The sequence below is a fragment of the Cornus florida genome, unplaced genomic scaffold (assembly GCF_030987335.1).
Source record: "Cornus florida cultivar Cherokee Brave unplaced genomic scaffold, ASM3098733v1 CherokeeBrave_3.0.0_Hap2_Chr03, whole genome shotgun sequence".
Lineage (NCBI taxonomy): Eukaryota > Viridiplantae > Streptophyta > Magnoliopsida > Cornales > Cornaceae > Cornus > Cornus florida.
Genome location: NW_026775573.1, coordinates 40,977,919 through 40,998,146, shown reverse-complemented (window position 1 = coordinate 40,998,146; position 20,228 = coordinate 40,977,919). Strand labels below are relative to the sequence as shown.

Here is a 20,228-nt window from a genome sequence, read left to right as displayed (position 1 = left end):
TATATAACAAGAATTTAAACCTAGAACATCCCCTACCTCAATTTGAGATTAAAATCTCAAAAGCCATCAAAATGGAACGGCTCCGAATCCAACGAAACTACTAGGTTTTGTCGGGGACAACGCCGTGAACATAACCCCCATGAAAGCCCCATCAAAATCATAACTTGACCTCAAAATCAAACTCAAGAAATGGTCAAAACTGAATTCTAATAAGGGGGAAAGGTAGAACACGGCGAGGGGAACAACAAACGTTAAGGCCGAAGACTTTCCATCAAGGAAAAGTGAACCAAAAGAGGAGAGAGAAGATGGCAGCACCCCTTAGGCTGCCATGGGAGCTCCAGGTCGTGCATGAAGAGGGGAGAAGATGAAAAATGAAATATCTCACCCCCCTTTTATAGAAATCTCAAAAAGTGCCCCGAACAGGCCCCGCCGGGTCCGAAAAAGTAAAATTTGAGCAGACGCGCTCAAATGGAAAAACTTTATGAACGAAAAATATTCAAAATGATAAAATATGAACAACGAAAGAAATGGCATCAAAAACTAAGTCCCGAGCAGAAAGTTATGCCCAAAACAAGTTTAGCAAAAACCGGGGCCAGAAACCTAGAAACTGGAAAACATCGACCAGGAGGAAATTCCAAGAGTACACAACTCGACGAAATGTGAAAATGAATCCCGTACGAGGATCCAGGCTCAAAACAAGACATTTTGCAATAACTTTCATTAATTGCACAATGGCCACTCCAAAAAGTGAAAACTGCACTTATGGCCCAGAATGAAAATATCTTCCAAAAATATTTTCTTAAAAACCCCTAAAATAAAATATCTTCAAAAGATATTTATGAAAAACACACCAAGAAAAGAAAATAATTTCAAACAACTTTACATCCATACCCCTATGGACACCGGGAGCAACCAGAGTACTTTCTTACAAAAGTAAAGATACGTATTTCGTGGAAACCACTCAAGATGAAGGCACGTGAAGTCAAAAACCAACTCTGAGCATGAGAAGTGAGGTTGTGCCAAAAACTGACAAACTGAGATAAGACGAAATAGGGAAAATGACAGAATAGGGAAAAGACGAAATAGCTCATAGTGTCCAAAAACGAAAAATGCGAAAATGACTCGGTCCTCAAAGGAAGTTGTCAATTCACATGAAAGAGTCTCAGAAACCAATTTCGAGCACTCGAGATGACACTAAGCGACACGAAACAGAGCTCAGAAAGGAAAATTAAACGAAAAAAATTCATTCGTAAAATTTCAGGAAAAAGGAAAGGAAGGCAAATGATCGGGTCGTTACACTATGTAACAATGGTTATATTGGTAAGGGTGAAGTATTTTGGTAATTCTCCTACTTTTTAAGGTTTAAAATGTCTTTAATGAAAAAATTAGCAAAATTCATCATTGACTTGTGTTGAAGGGAGGTCCGTGTAGGTTAGATCCTTCTTAAGAAAGATTCAAGAAAATTTTCAAATCATAGGGGAGGTTCTTATAATTATGACAAATCATAAGGAGGTCCCTGCAATTTAAGTATATAAAATAAGATATATGCTGACTATAATACAAACACATATTTAAATTTGTTCTATTTGGCATAGTTGTGTTACTTCAATACACAGCTTTTTTCTTCAATTTTGTATGAATATCTCACTAAATATAAAAAATCATCAAGAACAATTTTAAATGTTACAAATAAAAATATTATCAATCAAAATATAATTGTTTTTTTAATTTATTACATTGTTTTTTTTTTTTTTTTTTTAGGTAAATGAATTTATTACTTTGTTTTGAAAAAATATCTTTAATTTTTTTTTTTTTTTTTTTTTTTTTTTTTGTTTTTTTTTAATAAATGTTCTCTTTGAGAAAGTAAAAAATAAATAAATAAATAAATATATAAATAAATCCCGCAAGTGCTCACACCAGGTGTCATTTACAGGTGAGACCTTGCAAGTGTTCACACGTATTAGTTAGTCAACCCCACAAGATTTAAAGATAGCTTCACACAAGGTGTCCTTTACAAGTGAGACCTTGCAAGTGTTCACACGTATTATTTAGTCAACCCCACAAGAACTTTCGAACGTTGTTTGGTTGATTATATGCTGTGCTTTATTTTATTTCACCATCTTATATAAATCCGGCTAATCCATGCATCCATCATTGTAATTTGCTATATATACATATACAACTCCATTAATATATAGTTTATATACTAATTTACCATGGAGAAAACTAATTGCTTCCTCTTTTCCATCTCAATATTACTGGTAAACTGTTTCATGGTTTGCTTGTCTAGCTCCATCACAAACTTAACTACCGACCAATTTTCTCTTCATGCATTCAAAACCCTAATCACTTATGACCCTCAAGATATATTGGAAAGTAATTGGTCCTCCATTACCTCAGTTTGCAATTGAATTGGTGTCTCTTGTGGTCTCACCCACGTGAGGGTCATGGCCTTAAATCTCTTTCATTTCTGTCTCCAAGGCACCATCACTCCACATCTTGGAAATCTCTCATTTCTCTTATCACTTGATATCCGCGATAACAATTTCAATGGAAATATACCCAAGGAGTTGGCTCGTTTGCATCGACTCAAGGAAATCCATTTGCAAAACAATAGTTTGTCTGGAAGTTTGCCTGTAGATATGTGCAGCAATCTTACTAAACTTGAAGAACTTGATCTTTCTCGGAATCGGCTTCATAGACAAATTCCATCCAGTTTATTCAATTGCAGGGAGCTCCAATATTTGTCATTGTCATTCATTGGCTTTAATGGAAACATACCTAGAGAAATTGGCAAACTGACTATGCTCAAGGAATTATATCTTGGTAATAACAACTTGAAAGGTATGATTTTACATTCACATCTAACCCAAGAGTTTGTAGTTAAATTTGATATATATATATACCTTCTATTGAAGGTGTTTCCCTTGCTGATTGTTTAACCACATCATGCATAACACTCGATTGATCAATAGGACTTGTAAGTTTCCTTCTTTATTTTTGAGTTTGTTTTTCTTTATCTCATATGTAAAGGGTATTCTATAATTACTTGTGAGCATATATCAAAACAGGGAATTCAGGTCTCAGGATCGATTCCTCCTAATTGCAAACAATTTCTTATGGGTCACGCCAACAGAGATAGTTACTCGATTTCAGAGGAGCTTGTACAGGTTCTGTGGATTAGTTAGGAAAAAACCGTGGACATCCCAATTAAAAATAATAATAATAATAATAATTTATTTTTATTGCGTAATTATATATTCATTACAAACATACTAGTATAACAAGGGAGAAAATTATATATGTGTTCCTTCTAACTACTTTGTAGGTGTAATTCCTTTGGAGATGGGTAATCTTCCACGTCTAGAAATATTGAGCTTTCAAAATGGCTTTCTAGCAGGCCCCATTCCATCTTTCATCTTCAACATTTCTTCTTTGAAAAGTATTGATTTCACAAATAATAGTTTGTCTGGAAGTTTGCCGGTAAATATGTCCATCCATCTTCCAAAACTTGAAGGACTCTATCTTTCTCGGAATCGGCTTCATGGACAAATTCCATCCGGTTAATACAAATGTAGGGAACTCCAATATTTGTCATTGTCATTCAATGGCTTTGATGGAAGCATACCTAGAGAAATTGGCAAACTGACCATGCTCAAGGAGTTATATCTTAGTAATAACAACTTGAAAGGTATGGTTTTACGTTCACATCTAGCCCAAGAGTTTGTAGTTAATTTTGATATATATATACCTTCTATTGAAGGTGTTTCCCTCGCTAATTATTTAACCATATCATGCATAACACTAGATCGATCAATAGGACTTGTAAGTTTCCTTCTTTATTTTTGAGTTTGTTTTTCTTTTTGTTATATGTAAAGGGTATTCTATAATTACTTGTGAGCATTAAAGCAAGGAATTCAGGTCTCAGGATCAATTCCTCCTAATTGCAAACAATTTCTTATGGGTCACGCCTATAGATATAGTTACCCGATTTCGGAGGAGCTTGTACGAGTCATATGGATTAGTTAGGGAAAAACCTTGGACATCCCAATTATAAAAAATAGGGATAATTTCACTGACACCCCCAGTAGTTTGGCCAAATATCAGTCTAAAATATCTTTCGAAAATAACTATCACTTAGGTCCATTTTCGCTTTTCCGTTACTGTCTACGTTAAAAACATGGGAAAAGACATGTTTGCCCCTAATTTTTTAATCACATTTATTCTAAAATATTAGATAATATAAATGACTTCTTTACCCCTACACACACTATTTCTCTCTCCTCTATCTCTATCCAAATTCTCTGCTCCCGAATTTCTAACTCCACCCAGTTGCTCCTCGATCTCTTCTCTATAGATACACAAAACCTTCTAGAGTACAAATTTCGTACCATCAAGCCCAAGTTCCAGAGCCATCTACATACATCACCGAGCAAATCCATATACCTTCCATCCAACTGCGTACCGCCGATCAAGTGGATCTGCAAATATGGGTTCATCGTCGTTGCCTCTGCAATTTAGGTCTGCAAATAGTGGTTCTCTTCCACTATTTTGGCACCATCGTCGGTGCCTCTGTAATTTGGGTCTGCAAATATGGGTTCACTTCCACCATCGATGCCTACGCTTTCTCAATCTCTCTGTCTCTCTCTCCACCTGTTTATTTAAGAGTTCTCGACATTAGTTGGGCTTACCAGATGTAACTGAATGCACTAGATGGGTTGCAGGAGGTGGCGGCATGAGACTTGGTGTCTTTGTTGATGGTGTCGGCGCCGGAGACTTGTCTGGCCTGAGAGATTAGAGAGAGAAAAAGAAGAGAGAGAAAGAGAGCGGAGAGGGAGGGGACCCATAAACAGAAAAAAATAAATAAAAAATTAACAAAAATAAATAAACATATAAATTCAACCAATTAATTCCTAAATCAACCCATTTGGAATTTTTGAATAAACATATAAATTCAACCAATTAATTCCTAAGTCAACTAATTAATTAGCAGTTAGCACTCCTCTAAAAATAAATGGAGTAATAAATTTGAAATTTTTGTCAACCAATTAATTCCTAAATCATACAAATTCACCAATCTGAAAAAACATAAACATACAATAAGCAATTCTCACAAACCTAAACATATATAATTCAAATTAAAAAATATATATATGAATGGGTGATTTTTCTTATTTTATTTTTCTATTTTAGTTTTTAAAATTTTTCTTATTTTTCTATTTCTCTTTTTAAATTTCATTAACTTCCTTAAAAAAATAAAATTTCATTAATTTCCTTACAAAAATATATGAATGGGTGATTTTTCTTATTTTATTATTCTATTTTAGTTTTTAAAATTTTCTTATTTTTCTCTTTCTCTTTTTAAATTTTATTAATTTCCATAAAATAAAATAAAATTTTCTTACTTAAAATTTCATTAATTTCCTTAAAAATATATAGAACCGGACACTTATGTGGCATATAATAGCCCTCAATACCACACTGTATGATGTTGATCACCTATTTTATTTATTCTTGTATATGGAAAAGGAAGGGTAAACATGTCATTTGAATAGTCAAACTAAAGTCAAATGAGGGTAAACATGTAATTTTAATTATGAAAGAAATAATTTAGTGGGTCAAACCAAAGTCGAAGGGTAAGAATGTCTTTTTACATGTAAAAAGTGGTCTGACACACCTGTCAACTAACTTTTGGGGTGTGAGTGAAAAACGGAGCAAACGTTTGTAATGTGAGTGATAGTTATTTTCAAAAAATGTTTTAGACTAATATTTGGTCAAACTACTGGGGGTGTCAGTGAAATTATCCCTAAAAAATAAAAAATAAAAAATTGTTTTTATTGCGTAATTATTTATTCATTACAAACACACTAGTACAACAGGGGAGAAAATTATATATGTGTTCCTTTTAACTACTTTGCAGGTGTAATTCCTTTGGAGATGGGTAATCTTCCACGTCTGGAAATATTGAGCTTTCAAAATAGCTCTCTAACTGGCCCCATTCCTTCTACCATCTTCAACATTTCTTCATTGAAAAGTATTGATTTCACAAATAATAGTCTGTCTGGAAGTTTGCCGGTACGTAGATATGTGCATCCATCTTCCTAAACTTGGAGAACTATATCTTTTTTTAAATAAGCTTCATGGGTAAATTCCATCTGATCTATACAAATGCAGGGAGCTCCGACATCTATCATTGTCATTCAATGACTTCAATGGCATCATACCTAGAGAAATTGGCAACTTGACTATGCTCAATGAGTTATATCTCGGTATGAACAACTTGGAAGGTAATTTAAGCTCATATCTAACTAACAAGTAAGTAGTCTTGATATATGTTTATGTATTCCGTGGAGAAGAAATTTCATAAGCAGAATAGAAAGTTGATAAAGTTGTATAGGAGTTTCTCTTGCTAACTAATAATATTCATAACACTAGCTAAATATGACTTGTTTTTATTTTTTTACTTTATTTTCAATGATTGCATATGTGAATTTTTTGTTTTATGTAAAGGGTGTTTTAAATGTAACTGTGAGCATCAAAACAAGGTACTCATATCATCTGTGACCATTATATATGTATTGTTGCTTTTGACAACTTTGCAGGTGTAATTCCGTCAGAGATAGGCAATCTTCAACATTTGGAAGTACTGAGTATACTCGATAGCTCTCTAACAGGGTCCATCCCATCTTCAATTTTCAACATTTCTTCTCAAAGAACAATTAATTTCTCAAACAATAGCCTGTCTGGAAGTTTGCCAGTAGATATGTGCAATCATCTTCCTAAACTTGGTAGACTTTTTCTCTCTTGGAATCAGATTGAAGGCCATATTCCATCCAATTTACACAAATGTGGGGAGTTCCAAGATTTGTCACTGTCATTCAATGGCTTTACTGGCATCATACCTAGAGAAATTGGCAACTTGACTATGCTCAAAGAGATAAATCTTCGTGAAAACAACTTGAAAGGTATGATTTTAAGTTCACATCTACCTCATTAGTAGTTTTGATATATACTAAATGTGGAGAATAAATTCCATAAGCATAATGGAAAATTGATGAACTTGTATAGGAGTTTCCCTTTCCAGCTAATTATTCAACCATATCATGCATATCACTAGCTATATATGTCTTGTAGGTTTCCTTTCTATTTTATTATTCTTTTCAGTGAGTGTAAATAGGAAGATTTTATTTTATTTCTTCTATTATATAAAAAGGGTATTCTAAATGTACTTGTGAATATATAATCTATGAGTTGCGCGGTATGGAAGTGGTGTGAAAAGTTTGATTTGAAACAAAAGTCCTAGAGGAGTTGAATAAGTTTAGCTTGCTCTTTTGATTAATTTTTTTATTATTGTTATTTTATTGAATTAAAGCTAAACCAATCACAAAATCATAAAAATTATACAGGTAAAATAAATAAAGTTAGATATTTTTTTTTATTTATTTTTTTTTCGTAAGAAGAACCTCAACAAGGAAAAAAACCACGGAATCTAGTTGTCTCTGTCAAACGAATCCACCATCTCGAAACAGTGTTATACAAATCCTGTGTGAGCCTCACATCCACTCCTTAACCAAGAACTACTAAAGAACACCATTCTAATATCATTCACGTGTATAAGTATATGCTCTCAAACAAAGAAAAATTGAACAGATTGTTGAAGATTTTGAAGCCCGTTTGGACCGTCAAAATGTCAAATGGGCAGGCTGACCCAATTTTTTTAGATGATTTCGACGAATCAATTTTTTTATTCTGATAGGGTGTCTTTTGGCCAAATTTAATCGTTTAGAGCTCGGGAATTGCGTTTACAGAATTTTCAGAGGTATGGTTTCCTTTTTTATAAATACATATACTGCAGAGAAAATAATTCATTCATTTATCTAGGGACGGAGCCAGGATTTCAAGTTAGGGGGCATCGGTAAGATACAAAAGAAGAAGAAGAAGAAAATTATTCAAATATGCAGGTAGAAGAATTTTAAGAAGTAGAAATAAAAAAAGAAAAAGGAAAGAAAAATGAAAGAAAAAAGAAAGAAAATTGGGAGAACTTTAAAAGGAAAAAGTTAATAGTTTCAATTGAAGAAGGAAAATTTAACTTTTTTCTGACTCCGTTTGGTTAGATGGAAATAAGCAATAAAAGAAAAGAAAATGAAAGTGAAAGTGAATGAAAAGTGAAGTGAATGAAAAGAAAAGAGATTTTCTAGCATGCATTTGGTTAGCATGAAAATTTATCCAAGAAAATTGTAGAAAAATATTAGTTTGTTAGTTTTGATATCATGAAAGTGAAAAGAAAGTGATTATGCATGCCAAAACTACCTTTATGACGTAAAATGATGGATTATTTAATTCAAATATATAATTGTTTATATTCATTTCTATTATTTATATTTAGAATATGGATTCATAATATTTTCTTAAGTAAAACTAATTATTAGTTTAAGATAAACAAATTAAAAATAAATAAAAAAATTAGAGATGAAGAGGCAATACTACTACTTGGGAGAAAAATTAAATATTTCACCATATATATATATATATATATATATACGAATTATAAGTGGATAGAATTGCAACATAGAATATACAATTAAAAAAATAAAAAATTCTATTTAGAAGCAGGATCTATTTTGAGCAATTTTACCGAAATTATTGTTGATATTATGTATATATAACTTTATAATTTGTATTGCGAACTTACTTCAAAATAGAAGTTGTTGCGAACTTACTTCAAAATATAAATTGTTTTGTAGAGAACTTACCTCAAAATAAAAGTTGTTTTGGAGAGAACTTTGCACGATTAAGTTACTGGGTAAAATAGGAACAACAAATAAATAGGCGCTTCTTTCATGTGAAAATAAAATTTTCATGTGTGTTTTGGTGGAAAATTTTTGAGGGAAAATACTCAATGGGGGAAACTAAATTTTTCATTAAGTTTCTCTTTCTATCTATCCAAACTCTAAAAAAATTTGAAATTTTCTCTTTCCTTTTTTTTCTAGCTGTTTCCACCTAACCAAACAAAAATAGGAAATTGGTAAAAAAGAAAACAAAGAGATAATTTTAGAAACCATAAAATTTAGGGAGGGTACTGTATAATTTTTTTTCCATATATATGGAAAAATTTTAAAAATTTAACACATACATTATAAAGGGGGGGCACGTGCCCTCTGGCCCTTCATTGGCTTCGTCCCTGCATTTATCAATATAATATCAGATTCCTTTGTGAAATCTCTTTTTCCTTGTAGATTCAAGGCACCCCCTAATTCAAGGTACTCTTGTAGATTCAAGATATATAACCCTTAGAGTGCGATTGGATATGATGATTTGGAGGGATACGAAAACAAAAGAAAAGAAAGGATAGGGTTTACGTGTATTTGGGTGGTTTAAAAGGAGATAAAGAAACGATAGGGAAAGATAGTTATCCCTTATTATCCCTCATTTCGTATCTCTCAAAAAATGAGAAGATAGTGTGAGAAATGATAGTGTTTAAGTAGTATTTTCATAATTTTGAAACTTTCTTCAACAATTAAAAAGAGAAAATTATTATTCCATTTATATCTTTTTTATTTAAAAGGATATGATAGTAATTTGGTTATTATCTTTTCACTTCTTTTCTCTAATATATCATATCCAAACAAAAATACGATTATTTCTTTTCTTTTCTCTTCTATCTATCCAAACATAATTAAATAGAGATTATTGCTATTCTTTCTTTCTTTTTTCTTTTTTCTCATAACTAATACTATCATTTCTTTTCTTTTCTTTACTCTCCTATGTATCCAAACAAAGCCTTAGTAAAAAATAATTGGTTGATTATCAATTATTATGTCAAAAACTCGCTCCAAAGCTCTAAGAAATAAAGATAATATGTCTCTCTAATGCACGTAGAGCTGGAGAACAGAAGAATTTTTATAGACTAGGGAGTCCAAATTAAAGTCAGGAAAATGAGTTCTAAATTTTTATTGGACGTCCTTAGATTTGGTTGAAAAATGAATCAAAAATCAATCGATAAACATAGAGTTCCAAGAGTATTATATTTATTTGGTAGAGAAGCTGAAAATTGGTGGATTTTCTACTTCGAAACCATATAAAAAGAGTGAACTATATGTATAGTGACTCATAAATAACATAGTACAAGTATAATACAATGATAACTATAAATAGATAGATTTAGTTATGCAAATTTGATTTTTTCCAATATTTGAGGTAGTACTCTTTCGCATTTCAATTATATTCAATTGATCCCTTCTATAAAAGGCTATATTGATTTATACTTTTACTCTTATTTAGATGACTAAAAATCAACATCATATAAGTTTTCCCTGCTTCGTCAATCTTAAAGCTTGATTAATAATGCTAAGGTGTTCATGTTGTGAATAGCTATCTTGATTTATACGTACTTTCTCTTATTTAGACTTAAAGCTTGATTAATAATGCTAGGGTGTTCATGCTGTGCATGGCAGGTACTTTACCAGATGAGATTGGTAACCTTAATCTCGAGAGGCTTAATGTCTATGGAAACACCTTAACTGGCACCATTCCATTAAAAATATTCAATGTGTCAACAATGAAAATCCTTAACCTGGGATTTAATAACTTTTCTGGCAATCTTCCTTCGGATATAGGGTTTTGGCTTCCGAATCTTGAAGAGCTTTATCTAATCATGAACAAACTCTGCGGAACAATCCCAAGCTCTATCTCTAATGCTTCTAAGCTTACCATCATTAGCATGAGCATGAACTCATTCACTGGATCTATACCCAACATGGTAGTTTAACACTCTTGCGGAAGCTCTTCCTTCATACAAATAGTTTGAAGGGGGAATCTTCTACTCCGGAGTTGAGAATTTTCTCTTCTTTAACAAATTGTAGACAATTGGAGGTCTTGCGCATATCATTAAATCCACTAAACGGCATACTTCCAATGCCTGTCAGGAATTTGTCTACTAGGCTACAAGTGTTTGATGCAATTGGCTGCAAAATTAGGGGCAACATTCCCAGTGGAAGCAATTTAAGCAACTTGGTAATCCTACGATTAGGAAGCAACCATTTGATTGGACCAATTCCGAAATCACTAGAGAGATTACAAAATCTCGTACGTTTGCATCTTCAAAATAATGCATTGAAAGGATCCATCCCTGGTGACCTCTGTCGGTCGGGGAAACTGGGAGATTTTTCTATGAGTAATAATATACTGTATGGACAGATTCCAACATGCTTAGGTGAGTTTAAATCTCTAATATGGCTCTACCTTGACTCCAACAGATTGAGTTCCAAGGTACCGTCAAACTTGTGGAGCCTTGAAGACCTTTTGGGTCTCAACCTGTCCTCAAACTTTCTAATTGGTGAGCTACCATTGTATGTCAGAAACTTGAAGGTAATAACCCTAATTGATTTGTCAATGAATTATTTATCAGGTACAATCTCAAACACCATCGGAGGAGCTCAGTCGTTAGTTTGTCTCTCGTTGTCCCACAATAAAATACAAGGACCCATTCCTCGATCACTAGGCAACCTTGTAAGCTTGGAATTATTGGATCTATCCGGTAACAATTTGTCTGGAGAAATTCCCAAGTCCTTAGACGCACTCCAGTATCTCAAATATTTGAATGTGTCTTTCAATAGACTGCAAGTGGAAATTCCTACTGGAGAACATTTCGCAAACTTTACAGCTCAATCCTTTATGCATAATGATGCACTTTGTGGTGAACCCCGACTGCAAGTTCCCCCTTGTAAAACCAACAAGAATGGGCGATCAAGGTCGAAAATTGTACCCGTGCTGAAATTTATTTTACCCTTGATTGCATTAGCATTTTTTGTTATGGCCCTCGTATTTTTGTTGAAAATATATCAAAAACAAGAGATCGAATTGCATACCTAGAAAGATATATCACCTTTTGCATGGAGAAAGGTTTCGTATCAGGAACTTTTACAAGCAATAAAAGCATTCGGTGAAACCAACCTAATAGGCATGGGAAGTTATGGTTCAGTATATAAAGGAACGCTTTTGGATGGGATGAATATTGCGGTGAAGGTATTCAATTTGCAACTAGAAGGAGCTTTCAAGAGTTTCAATGTCGAGTGCCAAATAATGCGCAACATTCGTCATCGGAAACTAATTAAAATCATCAGCAGTTGCAGCAACATGGATTTCAAAGACTTGATACTAGAGTACATGCCTAATGGGAGTCTCGAGGAGTGGTTGTATTCTCACAACTATTTTTTGGACATTCTACAACGGTTAAACATAATGATATATAGATGTTGCGTCAGCATTATAATATTTACATCATGATCATGCAACACCTATTGTTCATTGTGATTTGAAACCGAGCAATGTCCTCCTTGATGAAGACATGGTTGCACGTGTTGCTGATTTCGGGATTGCAAAACTCTTAGGTGAAGGAGATCTAATGGTACAAACCATGACCTTGGCAACAATCGGGTATATGGCACCAGGTGATGTTTGTTAATTCAATTTTCAGCTTTTCCAATTTATTTTATGAACTTGTGTAGTCCTTTTCCTTGATTAGAATCTTTTTTCATTGTTTTTTTTCTAATTAATAATGTTGATGTGGTGCATAGTGTATTGAATTGAAGGAAGAGTATCAATAAAATGTGATGTCTATAGTTATGGTGTCTTGTTGTTGGAAACATTTTCAAGGAAGAAGCCGACTGATGAAATGTTTGCCAGAGAGGTGAGCTTGAAGCGTTGGGTGAAGGAAGCAATAAAGGGTTTGATAATTGAAATTGTGGACACCAATCTGATAGAAAGAGATGACGAAAATTTCTCTGCTAAGGTGGAATGTGCATCATCTATCTTTCGTTTGGCCATGGATTGTTCCAATGATTCAGCTAAGGAAAGGATCAATTTGTTTGATGCTTTGGCCACACTCTTTTCTAGCAAATATTGAAAGATGAAGCACTCAAGATTAACATTTATCATTTTTAGTAGTATTTTTCTCTCTAATAATTTAAGTTCGCTTTGAAACAATTTTTCTAGAGAGAAATGATGTTGAATATCATGTTATAGTCCATGTGTTATGAATAATTCAACATTTGCATCTTTAATTTAAACTCATTTCTGAGTCAACCTTCGAAGCTACATCTCTCTACACTGACCCACTCTCCTCTCTTCTCTCTTAAACCGCTCTCCAGAATCCTGCAATCTGATAGAGGTTGAGTCACACTTAACATATATGCCCAAATCCTTCTCCATTGATCCCATGTGGGATAAGCTCCATCTAGATGTAACCTAAGTATTTACATACTAGAAGGTATGATATTTTAAAAAAACAAAAAAGTTGAAGTGATTGCCCACACACCCACATGCAATTTTGCCCCTAGTGGGGATCGAACTCTCAACTCTTCTTTAGAGAGGGAGATCATATCATCTAGATTACTGTCCATTAGTTACTATGCATATTTGCATAAATACATACCAGGAATTAGAGTATGCACAAATACATGTAGTTGTTACATTTATTGAATAGCTTTTATTTGACAAACCAAACTTTCAACATGGACTACATATATATTTTCCAGAGACTAATGAAAAGAAATATATTACATACACAAGAAAGAAAAGGAGAATATAATGATCACATTTCCAATCCACCAATGCCAATTAACTTGGTCAGTCCAAAAGTAATCGCCATGGCCATGCAACCTCCAATTAGCACCCTAGCACAGGACTTCACCACAGGAGTCCTCCCCAGCACAGCTCCAACCCCTCCAAACACCACCAATGCCAAGCTCACTGCAGCCACCACCACACCCATCCTCACCTTGTGGTCGTGTATAAATGCAGCAGCAAGCAACGGCACTATGGCCCCGAGTGAAAACGCAAGCGCGGATGCTAAAGCTGCCTGCACTGGATTGGGCAGCTTTTCCTTCTGTGTCTCTTGTACTACTACTACTTCATTATCTCCCATCCCTCTCCTCTTCTCTCTCTTCATTTGAGCCACCTCTATGTCCAGTTGAGAGTATACGGACACAAACTCGCCTATAGCCATGCTACAAGCCCCGGCAACTAACCCTGCAAAGCCGGTAAGAATCATGGCCTTAACGTCTTTATTAACGCCTCCTACACCCATCATCAATGATGCAACTGAGACCAAACCATCATTGGCTCCCAACACAGCAGCTCGAAGCCACTGTGCCCTTTGAGAGTAATCAAAATCGGGTTGTTGGCGTTGTTTACTCTCAGTTTGACCCTCAGGAATAGAAATTTGGACATCATTTAGTGCAGCGGCTGCAGCCATGAGGTAGTTATATAACACAGTAAGGCAAAAGGCCAAGTACTACACAAAGGAATAAAATGGAGAGGGTAGATAGATAGAGTAGTACTACTTGTGGAAGACACACACCCCTCATGAAGACTATATATAGAGGGGGACTAGATTAGTTTATGAAGTGGTGGTGGTGGTGAGCACTAGTGGTGCAAAAGGAGAAAATAGTGTGGAAAGCACAAGCCCACGTTGGTGGTTTTTAATTAATGCAAAGAAACAAATTTAAAATGTCTTTAGTCTTTCTTAGCAGCATCGCTCTTTAATTGTTACATATTGGTAATTGGCCGCCAGTTTCCAATTTGTGTTGTGTTTTCTTAAGCAGACATATGATAAAGTTCATGACATGACTTTGAGTTTCATGTCTACAACAGACTCTCTAGTTCAATGGTTTATGCATCTTTAACTTCTGATATACAACTCTAGCCTTGGTGGTCAAATACAAAACCACTTGAGATAGTTGGGTTTTCACGCGGAGCATCTACTTACGTAAAGGGCTAGCTCAGTACACGAGGTCCTACCATTGTGACGTCTACAAATTAAAGAGTTAGATGTATGCACTCTTACCTTCACGGCTATTTCATGACCTTCAAATCACAATGGAACTTCTGCTTACATAATTGAACTTTTACTATATTGTTGAAATGAATGAGTTATCTTAATACATATCTAAGCTTCCTATATGGCTCTTCCAGAAACCAACAACATGCAACTTAATTGGCAAGAGCACATCTCTGTATATACTTATGCTTCGTTCCATATGAAGGAAAAAGATTTAGATATATATATATAAGAGATGGAAGAATGATTGAACGAGACATCCTTAGAGAAAATAGATTATGTCATTCCCTTTTTTTATTCAGTTGAATGGAAGAGAAGAGAATAAACTCACAAATTACTATGTTAGTTAAGAAAGAAGGAAAGAAATAGGTTGAAATAATATTTACAATTATAGCCAGCCATCACTATCTATAGGAATTATAATTTACAAAGGATATTATTGTAATTTAAAACTTGTTAAATAGCCTCACTTATCTTCCTTCTTCTTTCCCATTTACTTTTCCATCCATATTTAGAGAGATGAAAATTTGTGAAGGATAACTCATACTTTTATTATCCTTTCTCTCCTTGTTCCATCCATCCTATCTTCCCTCTACCCATCTTCCTTCCTTCTTACCGAACAAAGCATTAATGCCGCACAAACTAAATTTCAGGAATCGAGAACTTCATTGCTTTTCTTTGGAGGAAAATATGTGAGAACAAACAACATGTACGTAGCACACTTGAAAGTATTCAAGATTTGATATATCGATAATCTCATCTGTTCAACATGATTTACAACTAATGGTCTAGTGCATGTTAAACATCCAAAACCTAAAATAAGAATCAATCTCATGATTATTTTTGTGTTACTGCACTACCAAAAAAATGTCATATTTTTTGTTTGTGTGTGTGACTGTGTGTGACTGTTCTTTTATTTCATGTACCTGAACACTGAGAGAGAGAGATGGAGTGCTGAATAGGATTGCACTTACTGATAAATCACAGAAAGAAGATACAGAGAAGATATATTATTTGTTAGTTAGTATAAAATTGGAGAGAGTGCGCATTCCACACGAAAGTGGGAAGATATATGAAATAGTAAATTGGAGGGAGTGTGCAATCCACACAAAGACCACAAGTTCCTCATATTAAATTGAATGTTATGTGATGTTGATTCAATTTACTCTTTCTTCTCTTTTCCTAACTCTCCACCCCAGCAACAAATGTCACAAATGGCGGGTTTTTTATTATTATTATTATTTGTCTTTTTCTATTTTTAAATGTCTCTAGAGGACATTTAAGATCCTTTCTTTTTGTGGGTTAGTTTGGTGGGTTGATTGACAGTCCTCTGGACATTCTTGTGGGACTGTAATTTTTAGTTTATGGCTTTTAACAATTTTTTTTTCCCTCTTCTTCTTCTTTTTTTATTATTAGTAAACCTCACAGTTTTAGACTTACCTCAACTCGAACCATCAACCTTTCATTTATTAATCTGGAGTATGCACTAATAGTATCAACCAATTATATGTAAATATATATATATACACACATTTATTTAGAAGGTCCTACCATTATGTCTCAACATTAGTTGGTGTCTTGGTGATACCATATACAAGCACAATAAATTATTTCTCCATGACCAGATACCACTTTAATTAAATCCTTACTATATATTCTGGTTTGGAAAATATGGACAGTCCTCATAGGAGTATGATGGCAATACCAGTTTGAAAAAGAATACATATTAGACACGAGTAGGCAGTGTTGGCATCTAAAAATTGTCCTCAAATAAAAATTTTCGATGAAATTTAATAAATTGATGATACTATTTCATTAATAAAACGAAAGCAATAAAGTATTTCTTCTCCTCCAACACAAGAAGATAGTTTACAATTAGGTTTGAAGATGAAGCAATTAGTATTGATAATAAATATGTAGTGTGTGGTATTTAACAAGCCCATGAACAGAAAGGGCAAACCATCCTAATGGCAGTATAACTAGGTCCATGAGAAAAGGGTCATAAGTGGCCTATAAGTGGGACTACAAGCCCAGTACCTAATCAACAAGCCCATAACAGAAAAGGCCAAACCAGCCCTAATGACAGTATAAATAGACCCATGAGAAAAGGGTCCAAAGTGGCCCATCTATGATACTACAAGCCCAATACCTAATCAACAAAGTACAGCCATAGGCATAATGGTTTACACATCAAAAAATAAATATATAAATTGTATGTATATTTTTAAATTTTGAATTAACAGAAAATAAAAACAAGCTAGTAGGTTGTGAACGCCTTTGAGTCAAGCTCAAACATTGTGAAGTGAGCTCAACTCGAGCTAAAGTGGAGCTCAAACACCCTACCCTAACAGCCAAGCGGAGCCCAATCAGCTCTCTGCTTGTATAAATTTTTCTCCAATTTAATGGCATGGTCAATGTTAATTTCAAGAAAAGAGCAATAGTGTGCAATTCGAGTAAAACAATTGCAAGTATAATTTATCAATATTCTTAAATAATATTTGCAACGTTAATTTCAAATATTTGTGCATTGCAACTATTGCACCCTATTTCGTTTTATAATATGTTGTGATGATATTGCACAAAGTACCAACTTGTGTTAGTGAAAATGCCACTCAACAAATATTGTGATGATTTTTCTTGTTACACAAAATATTCTTTGCCAATGACATTCCATGAATTAATATACAAATATAATAAAGAGTATTGGACAAAATGGTTTCACATCATACAAATAACAACATTAAAAATTGGGGGAATTAAACTTGTTGAACCACCCTATCTGTTAGAAGAACCTCAACTGCTTTTCTCCCCGACACCAAAGCCCCATCAAATGTAGCACTAGTACGTTTTCGGTGTGGGTGTGTGGATATGTAAGGGTGCGTGTATAGTGCGCAGTTGCATAATGCATTCCATGCATTGCATTACTTAAAATTGATGAAAATGATCATGAATGTTTTGAATGGTGTTACCAACCCCCTTAACATGATCCCATCATCCCATCTCTATTCCTTGTTGTGTAAATCATGTTATTGTCTCCTTTGCTTGAGGAGATACCACTTAGAAATCTTTACTGAGCCGTTGTGCTCATTCTTCTACTATATTTTTCAGGTCATGAAAAGGAAGTGGTGAATGATGTTCTTCTACAAGCTTAGATGGGGTTAGAGAGATTGTTTTTGACATCCTTTGTAATCAAATTCTATTTTTGTAAAGCCTTGGCAAATGACATGTATTTGTTTTGTAGTTTTTGGCATTGTCAATGTAACCTTATTCTTTTGGACATGCTTTTGTATATTTTTGGATATGTAAATGACAACAATGGAATCACTTTTGTATAATGTCAAGGATGAATGATGAAGGAGGGGTTATGTTTTGACTAAATGGTGTATTTTCTTTAAGATCTATGTCTATAAAGAGTAGATAGTGTTCATTTGGCATATTTCATCCTTTATGTACTTGTTTTGGGTCATTTTGGAACCCTTATGATTGACATAGGTCGAGTCCATGGCAATTTCACCTCGAAAATGGCCCATTTTTCAGCTTCCATGGCGTTTCGGCCGGTTGGTATCATAAGCCAGCTGACCGACCGACGGTGGAAATTGGGCTTGGATAAAACCTCAGGGACCTGGAGCATTATTTCAACCGGTTGACAATCACTGTCAGCTAACTGATCCTTGAGTTCCAGCCGGATAACACAAGTTTTAGTCGACTAAAACTGTCAATTCATTTGCAATATTGGACTCACATCAAGCAGTCATATCTCCAAACTTCAAATTGGGTCAAATTTGAGTCCAATTTCAAAGTTTTTGAGTCAGATTTCCAATGATACCAACCTTATCCAAAAAATCTAATTGTAGAGGAAGTTATAACTATTTTAGTGCAGAATACTCATAAAATCTTCTAAACAAAAAAGGGCCAATTGTGTGAAAACATTGTTCTTGCACCTAGAACCTTATAAAATGAGTTTATAAGGCCATGATAACTTAGATTGACTTCCTTAAACTCATTTAGAGTTAACCTAATTCTCTCTCTTACCTTGAAATGACCATTTTCCCTTGAATTGACCTCAGATTCAGGTAGGAACCCGGCTTGTGTTTACAACACCACCCGACATCGATTCGAATCCATTGGATTAGGTCGTTACATGAAATCTCAAGTTTTAGTTGAAAGATGCAAGTGACATTATTCCGAGTGCCGTATAAATCTGTTATTGAACTCCATAACTCCATTCTTGAGTTAGAAAAAGTAAAAATCCCAGTAATATGGGGTTCCATCGAATTAAGTATCCAAGATCTAACAAGTTGATCATTAGAGATCCAGTCTCCATATCCTTCATCAGTACTTTTAGTTCAAAATTTTGTTCCATTGATGAAACCCTTACCACCAAGAGACAATGTTACAACCCTCGATCAAGGTACATAATTAATACCAATCAAGAGGATTGATGAAAGCCTCCAACTAGGATTAGTGTATGATTCTTCCATTGATTAAGGGTGAAGAAACAATCAGAACAAAAAAGAACTCGATCAGAAAAGAACAGAAAAAATTTCTTCTATACGAACTTTAGGGCAAAAAATTGAACCATTGACTTCGAAGTCGATTTTGATCCCTCAAACAATCTCAAATATAGCCCGAAAGATATTTAGCTCGCCATGAATGATATGGTTCCAACCACGCTGGCTTTGCGCAATTCCGAGTTTGGTTTGAAAGTTATCGCATTTTCCGTGAAGGCGCATAGAAAACAACAAACGACACAACAACTTACTCAATGAAGAATCAAATCGAAAGAACCTGCTTTGATACCATATAGAATAATATAAGATGGAAAAGAGAAGAAGAACGCAATAATATTACGCGATTCAGTCACTAGGACTTGCATTCACGGGAGAAGAGATGAGAATTCTTCTTATTCAGTATGTCTCAACAAAGATCACATTAGCACAATAAGTAGTTACAATGTTGTTCTAATTAAGAAAAATCCTCAATTCAATATTATTCTAATTAAGGCAAATCCAGGCAAATCCCCAGTTAAGCAAAGAATCAGTGATATCAATTAGGGATCACGATATAAGGAAACTATCACTAATGGCTCCCAATATCAACCCATAAATAAAACAAATCCCATAAATCTCTCTTATCCGCCAACATATTGCATCTTCTTTTGACACATACAAACAAATGCACTTTATGTCAAGTGTAAAAGTTTGTAGCAAAGGAAGTAACAATTCAATTCTAGTATGCATTTAATTTCTAAAGGCGTCAAAAACCTCCTTTCTTTCTGTATTTATGAAACCTTATTTTAAATATAAACAAATTAAATATGAATATAAATAATTATATTATTATTTTGAAAAATCTATCATTTTACTATTTATTTGCTAAAAATAATATA

At 34.0% G+C, this 20,228-nt stretch overlaps 2 protein-coding genes across 2 annotated transcripts; one reads left to right on the top strand and one right to left on the bottom strand.

Annotated features, from left to right (window-relative positions):
- Positions 1-2,447: 2,447 nt before the first annotated feature.
- LOC132301498 (receptor kinase-like protein Xa21) lies at positions 2,448-12,904 on the top strand. Its single transcript, XM_059798747.1, has 10 exons — positions 2,448-2,844; positions 3,034-3,170; positions 3,280-3,562; positions 5,921-6,059; positions 6,175-6,287; positions 6,603-6,965; positions 10,455-10,759; positions 11,197-11,760; positions 11,902-12,191; positions 12,655-12,904. The coding sequence occupies exons 1-10, from the start codon at positions 2,448-2,450 to the stop codon at positions 12,902-12,904; spliced, it is 2,841 nt and encodes a 946-aa protein (XP_059654730.1).
- Positions 12,905-13,591: 687 nt separating this feature from the next.
- Positions 13,592-14,254, bottom strand: LOC132301497 (vacuolar iron transporter homolog 4-like). Its single transcript, XM_059798746.1, has one exon. It carries the CDS (start codon positions 14,252-14,254, stop codon positions 13,592-13,594), a length of 663 nt encoding a protein of 220 aa, XP_059654729.1.
- Positions 14,255-20,228: the final 5,974 nt, after the last annotated feature.